Here is a 7,196-nt window from a genome sequence, read left to right as displayed (position 1 = left end):
TCTAGACCGTTTTAATGGTTACATTTTATTAATCAAAGCCTGTCTAATTAATTAATCATGAAACTCGCACAATTTAACAGATTTCTTAAAAGTTTAACAAAGACCCTGTTTTTTTCCTTTTAAATTCAGTTTTATGTTTTACTAAGTTCTGTGTTTTCCATTGGTTTTATTATTTTGTAATTAAAAGCGTCTCTAATTGATTTTATAATCGTATCCTTTTTTCAGTAATACTGTGTGTATTTACGTTTTTCTGCTAAATTGTTTATGGCAATTTTTCTGGTAAATATACCTTAAATGTTTTAATTTTATTAGTGGTAGTACTATCAAGTAAAATATTTCCGTCACAGTTTCACGTTAAAACGAAGTTAGACCTGTAAGTTTATGATTTGACGATGGCGCGTGTCTGCGCCATTCATTCACCGAGACACGCGGAACATACAGGCTTTATATTCAAGTCTTTTTGCGGCCTAATATTTACAGATGCTACATACCGCATTTTGATGTAAGTGTACTGACCTACTTTTAATGTATTGATCCCAAATTTGGCCAATTTCGTGACATTGCGCCTTACACAGTTCAGTTTTATGACCGGATTCCGTCCGAGTTTTCCGCATTGTGGAAATCATAGGGCCGTACGTGTGATGTCTGATGGGATAGATGTCTGTTAGTATGGTGGTGGCTCTTCGCATGCTGTTCTCGAACCACAACAGCATGTGTGCGATAATACGGTTTTAATCTCGACCCCAACTAGAATATGCTATAAAAATAGATTTGATGTAATGCTGCACAAGCCTGCCTGTTTCGCATCAGCCAGGTATGACCGTCTATTAGTCATTTTAGAGTTATTTGCAAAGCAACTTTAAGCTGACCCTCCAAGGATGTTGCATTAAGATCTGTTTGAATGAATGATGCTCGATGCTGAATGGTTTGTTCATTTAGTCCCCCTCCAACTTTTAGAAATAAGATGACACCACACCGTAATGTCTTGCAGCATCTACAAGTTCTGTGGTTAAAGTGTAGTAATTCTAGTAAAAGCACTAACTTTCTCATTGTTTCTTTTTCCAGTGTACATGAGATGCACAGGTGGAGAGGTTGGTGCCACTTCCTCGCTGGCCCCGAAAATCGGACCTTTGGGTCTTGTAAGTATAGCCATCTTGGTTCAGTCTGTATTGTTTGATCCTATACTCTATCATAAATAAGCCCCCTGCCACTGTCCTAGTCCGTAAAAGGGACTTAAAGTGGAGGCTTATGGAAGCAGGGCGGTCCCAACCTGATGGCTAACTCTGTGCCGAAAGACCTGGAACAAACCGCTTGTGTCACAGCACATTGACTCTGTTCCATGCTGTGTGCTCATTTTTCATTTTCTATTCTTTTCTTCAGTCCCCTAAAAAGGTGGGTGATGACATCGCAAAGGCCACCGGTGACTGGAAGGGCCTGCGAATCACTGTGAAGCTGACCATCCAGAACAGACAAGCAGCGGTAAGCCTTCGAAGTGTTTCCGCCTCTATTGGCTCTTAAGGTCATCTAGCCTCCTAGATGCTTACAGGTTTTGTTGTTGATCCAGATTGAGGTGGTGCCATCAGCCTCTGCCCTCATCATCAAGGCACTGAAGGAACCTCCTCGTGACAGGAAGAAGGTCAAGAACAGTAAGCAGCTTTTTACCCCACCTCAATACTCTGTGTTGGAGGAATCATGTCTTTGTGTGTTCTGGCCTTTTGTGGTTATTGACTGTAAGCCTCCCGCCACTGTGCTTGTCTTTAAAAGTGACTGTGTACTGCCAAAGGAAGGCTAATAGTGACCCAGCTCTAGGAAACAGGGCTGACCAACTTAATGGCTGACTCTGTGCCGAAAGGACTGGAACAAGTTCTATTGCATTTCTTGTTGGCCAAAATGTTGTATGATGCACACTGCCGTTCAGAAGTTTGTGGTCGGTAAGAATTATTTTTAAATTTAGCCAGGATGCATTCAATTCATCAGAAGTGACAGTAAAAACCATTTAGTTTTTTACAGAAGTTTTGAAACCAAATAGCACACCATTAACAACAAAAAATGGATTGCCTTACACAAAAAGAGACCGTTATGCAAATAACTGCTAAATTGTTTGATCAAAACATAAGGTCCTTAATGTTTCAGTAAGTTAATTCGGCCAGGATGCATCCAATTTTTAAAAGTTACAGCAAAATTTGTTACAGGAGTTTAGCATGAGACTTATGCTTAAAACATTAAAAAATCTCATCGACCCCAAACTTCTGAAAGGTAATGAACATGCTATTAGTTTGTGACTAGCATATTCTATATGTCCTGATGTTCGTATCATGTTTCCCTTTTCTTTTGTAGTTAAGCACTCTGGAAGTGTTACTTTCGATGAGATCATCAACGTTGCCCGTGTCATGAGGCCACGATCTATTGCCAGGGAACTTAGTGGTATGTATTTTAAGAATTTATGCATCTGGGAGCAATATTTATCGATCAGCCTCCCGCCACTGTGCTAGTCTGTAAAAGGGACTGTGTACTGTCCAGAGGAGGCTAATAATAACCCAGTTCTAGGAAGCAGGAATACTCAACTCTGTGGTTAACCCTGTGCCAAAAAGCCTGGAACATGCATTACAACCATGTATGATTGAGTTATTTTGATTTAGATGACAGTACAAAACTGATCTTGTCCTGTTTCTCAGGTACCATTAAAGAGATTCTTGGCACAGCTCAGTCTGTGGGCTGCACCATTGATGGTCGCCCTCCCCATGATGTCATTGATGACATCAACAGTGGCAAAATTGAATGCCCAGCTGTAAGTATTAAGTGCCATTATGCTTTGGAGACCGATATATATTTATCTTGTTTTTCACTTACTGGTCTTTAAACTTTTTTTTTTTTTTTTCCTTTTCTTGCAGGAGTAAGAGGATTAAAGACAAAATAAAACTGTTAAAATGACAAAAGTCCAAGTGTTTTGATTTCTTTCAGTGGTTCTCAGAAATGGGCAGCTTAATCAAAATGCTGAAAACACAAATAAGATTTAGTAAACTGAATTTGTATTTCTTTGAAAAAGATTCTGTTTCATATGATCACAAGTTAACTTAAACATTCCCAATTTCTGTTAAAGATTGTAAACAAGCAGCATTGTCAATTACAGCAAAAATACTAGAGGACACATTTAAGACAATGTGGGGGACCGTTACATCAGACGTTGAGAACCACTGATATAGAGACCAGCAGAACTTCATTGGTTATAGAAGTATTTATTATATTTAGTAGCTACCACATTTGAGCTACACAATTAAAGGCAGAGGCGGACAGTAATTAAGTACATTTACTTGAGTATTGTACTTAAGTACACTTTTTGAGTATCTGTACTTGAGTATTATTTTTTCTGGAAACTTATGACTTTAACTTCACTACATTTGAAAGACAAATATTGTACTTTTCACTCCTATCAAGTTCCTCAAAGTAGAAAGTCGTTAGCAGCTTTGAAAGTCAGTGGGTGTTTGAGTATCTGTACTTTACTTGAGTATTATTTTTTCTGGAAACTTATGACTTTAACTTCACTACATTTGAAAGACAAATATTGTACTTTTCACTCCTATCAAGTTCCTCAAAGTAGAAAGTCGTTAGCAGCTTTGAAAGTCAGTGGGTGATTTTTTGTCTTCTCTAAAAACTGTCTTTTTTTTCAGACAGTTATAGATGTGTGCACACACTGTCAGAGCTGTGTGAGATCACTACCATTCTGTTTTTGTGGGGGTGGGTAGGGGTGTTAAATAATTTCTGTTGTTGTTTTTTCCCCATAGGTTTTTGACATTCTAAAAGTTCTTTATTCCAAAGATACTACAAGCTAGTCAGTGTATTCAGTAGGTGTAATGTATTGTAAGTTGCTTCAGAGGTATTGCAAGTATTACAACAATAATAAAACGGTGCATTGACATAAAAAAGGAAATTTACTTTTGGTACTTAAGTACTTTTAAAAGCAAGTACTTCTGTACTTTTACTTAAGTAAAAATCTGTCTTTACAACTTTTACTTGTAATGGAGTAATATTTGACCAGCAGTATCTGTACTTTCACTCAAGTAATGGAGTTGTGTACTTTGTCTGCCGCCTCTGATTAAAGGGCATTCAACTGAAGATATTGGCTTTTTTTTGCAATGAGACAAAGCATATAAATTAATGACAAAAAGAAACATTAAAAATACAATTTATTTGAAAAAAATGGCTAACATCTACTCAAATATTCTCAAGTTGTTCAAAAGACTGTACAAAAGTATGTAAGCTTAGGTATGTGTTGCCGTAGAACAAGAGCCTGACATTTAAAAAAAAAAAGGAAAAACTGGCATAGTATAAAGTTTCACTACAGCTGAACTTCCTTTACAAAATGTTTGAGTACTTCAGGCTGCTCACCTTTATTTCTCATCCAAAATAATTAAAATTTTTCCCATTTCTTGACCCGGGTAACAGTACATTTATTAGCTTAAAATCCTATGGCCACTACTGTGTTGTATATAACTGATTAAAGTGAATTTAAAGAGGCGACGTACAGTTTCTCTTGAAATATACATCACTGTATTCAAAGCTCTCTGCAGGAATGTTGCCACAGTTTTTGTACAGTTGCTCAATTTCATAAAGTAAAACACATTCAGTACCATAGGGTTGCCTTTGTCCCACTATTAATGTGGAAACTACCATTTGCCATAGTTGATGGAAACCAGGACGGATTGAACAATTAAACTATCCCGTTTCCCCTCAGTTCTCCTCATCCTCTTCTCCTTCATTCGCTCCCTCCTGCTCATCCATGTGCTCGTCCTCTTCATCTCTACTCTTGTCATTCTCATCTGTGCTGTTCTTGTCCTTGTGTTTTTGCTCAGATGCCTCCTTCTTGCCTTTCTGACCTTTCTTGTAAGCTGTTTAAAAAAAAGAATGTCAGCACAAAACCGTTATACACATGAATAAATCAGATGCTTTTATGAATTCATACATCTTTGGACCTGAACTCCTGTGCTTCATACAGCATTTACCTTCAAGTGCTTCCCGCAGGGGTTGCAAGAAGCGCTCAAACTCCATCTCCTCCATAGCCGACATCACATCTCCAGCGTTGAGTGTCTTCCTTTTTGCTTTCATAGCAAAATTGTTTGCACTGGTGTCAACAAAACAGAGATTGCATTTGGGTAGGTTGTGCTGTTAAAGGCTGTCACAACAGCTACAGAAAGCTCAAAATGTTTCTTGATCAAGAGTGTTATGAACACAAGCCAACAATAAGAGCAGAATGTAAATGCCCACTAAAATGAATTAGTTTATTAATTTTTAGTAATTAACAATTAAAAAAAAAAATCTAATATAAAAATGACCGTTTTTGAAATAGAAACTCACCCTGTACCATATAATAACCCAGCTAATTTTAGATGCTTCACTGTATAATGCCTTGTCTGTATTTACAGGAGCTGGTGTTTACCAAGAGCACCCTGGAATGGACAAACTGAGACCTGTAGAAGAGAGTCTTGCATCTGTCCCCAGTCCCAAGCAAGACTCCGTTCCTCTGTAATTCAGGCTTCCCATCAACCACTTTGATGTCACTATTATTTATAGTGAAATGGTCTGCTAGAGAGGTGGTGGTGTTCTTGGGAACAGGGCACTTTATTTCCAGAAGTTCCATACCATTTATTATGCCATCAGGGCTTGCAGACAGCCATGGCTCTGTCAGGCTGACCCTGATACCTGAGTGGGAGACCTGTAGACCTTTTTCTACAAGAAGGCTTCGAGCTATTGCCTCTTTCTCACTTCCATACTTTGTAGCCGCATTACCTCGAAAGGTAGGAAAGAGATGCTCTCATGAATTTATCAGGATTTGTTGTTGCTCGTACTGGTACAACTTTAGCTGAACTAGCAGTGATCCTTAGCTGTCTTGCACTATGCCAAACCTCTGACAAACTCTGGTTTTATGTTTGAATCTCCAATTCAGCTTCCTGGTCACTGTTCAGTTCTATGTGTTTGCTGTAAAATGCTTTACATTTACTGCAAGTCAAAGTCTCTCCATGTGGCTGGTGGAGTTCTAAGCTGTCAGTGTCATCTGCTTGCACTGATACATTGGCATTGTAGCATTTTTCCAAAAGACTGTTTTTTAATTAAAAAAGTGGTTTTCTGTCTGAAGAATTGACTCTTTCCCTGAAGTCTTGATGTGTGTCATAGCTTGGTGTAGATGGTAGCCTTTCTCCCTCCCTTGTTGATGACGCACCATATACATCATCAGCTTTGTGACGTCTAAATGTCATCTGACTAATTCTTTTCTGTTCAAGGTTTCTTCTGGTTCCTGCATTCCATCTACACTGCTCATCAGTGCAAGATAGCCCTGTCATACCACTGGCCACTGCATTTTGCACCTTTCAAAAATCAGAACATACTGTTCACTTTATTATTAAACAGTACATCACCATTAGCACTTTTTTAGAGCTAAACAATTTTGTTATAACTGAAATTTATAATTGGTAAAATATTGCTGTAAAAATAAGACTTTACATTGAATCACACAGTCAGTGCTTGAAGTGGGCAGGTGTTGTGCCCATTTTCGACTCCCTGCCAAATTATTACCCCCCTCGTTGAAATCGCTACCTGATTGCCTAATCCTAACCCCTCCCCCACACCTAACCCTAAACCTACCAATACTAGGGGGGTAATAATCTGGCGGGGGTTAGAATTGGGCACAACACCGGCACTTCTTTTTTTTTCCACTTCAAGCACTGCACGCGTTTAGCCACACTAGAAGTGTTGCTCTATTTATAAATACCCACCTTCCACAACACTGCAGCAGCATGGCTGCAAGACCTGCCGGGGCCAGCTACGCAGGAGCATCCAGCTGTTTCCACTACTCCGTTATTTTGTAGCATAACCCACGCGATGTGATTTGGTTTATTTATAGCCTGACTCGGCTCTACCTCCGCTTTCAGTAATGTGAACTGCAGATGTTTACGGCAAAGAATTCGTCCAATTTTGTTACTGTGTAGATAACTGTATGCTTTGGTACTTTTATAATTTCTAAGTTCCTCGCCATCCACACCCTCAGACAAAACAAGGTAATTGAATATGTCAACATATGTGACTGCTGGCCATTGTTTCATATCATCAATCCAGGAGGTGGCGCTGGTCAACTTCGTAGGATGAGGAACAGAAAAAGTTACATTTACGGTCTTTGTCAAATAGTCTTGATCGTGCTGCCACCG

The 7,196-nt window shown here is 38.9% G+C and overlaps 2 protein-coding genes across 2 annotated transcripts in view; one reads left to right on the top strand and one right to left on the bottom strand.

The window, feature by feature from the left end:
• Window positions 1-2,931, top strand: part of rpl12 (ribosomal protein L12) — a 4,055-nt gene extending 1,124 nt beyond the window's left edge. Inside the window, exons 2-7 of the mRNA XM_016553485.1 lie at window positions 1,066-1,139; window positions 1,381-1,479; window positions 1,565-1,646; window positions 2,338-2,424; window positions 2,676-2,788; window positions 2,892-2,931. Coding sequence (XP_016408971.1) covers window positions 1,066-1,139; window positions 1,381-1,479; window positions 1,565-1,646; window positions 2,338-2,424; window positions 2,676-2,788; window positions 2,892-2,897 — 461 coding nt within the window. The 3' untranslated portion in view covers window positions 2,898-2,931. The remainder of the gene's footprint in view (window positions 1-1,065; window positions 1,140-1,380; window positions 1,480-1,564; window positions 1,647-2,337; window positions 2,425-2,675; window positions 2,789-2,891) is intronic.
• Window positions 2,932-4,192: 1,261 nt separating this feature from the next.
• LOC107740970 (DNA polymerase epsilon subunit 3-like) lies at window positions 4,193-5,253 on the bottom strand. The gene is made up of 2 exons (XM_016553539.1): window positions 5,001-5,253; window positions 4,193-4,886 (listed from the first exon to the last, which is right to left on the bottom strand). The coding sequence occupies exons 1-2, from the start codon at window positions 5,101-5,103 to the stop codon at window positions 4,729-4,731; spliced, it is 261 nt and encodes an 86-aa protein (XP_016409025.1). The 5' UTR covers window positions 5,104-5,253; the 3' UTR covers window positions 4,193-4,728.
• Window positions 5,254-7,196: the final 1,943 nt, after the last annotated feature.

This window comes from Sinocyclocheilus rhinocerous, unplaced genomic scaffold (genome assembly GCF_001515625.1).
Source record: "Sinocyclocheilus rhinocerous isolate Xijiao unplaced genomic scaffold, SAMN03320098_v1.1 scaffold346, whole genome shotgun sequence".
Classification (NCBI taxonomy): Eukaryota; Metazoa; Chordata; class Actinopteri; order Cypriniformes; family Cyprinidae; genus Sinocyclocheilus; species Sinocyclocheilus rhinocerous.
The sequence above is the reverse complement of the archived record's forward strand: the minus strand, read 5'-3'. Positions and strand labels throughout refer to the sequence as shown.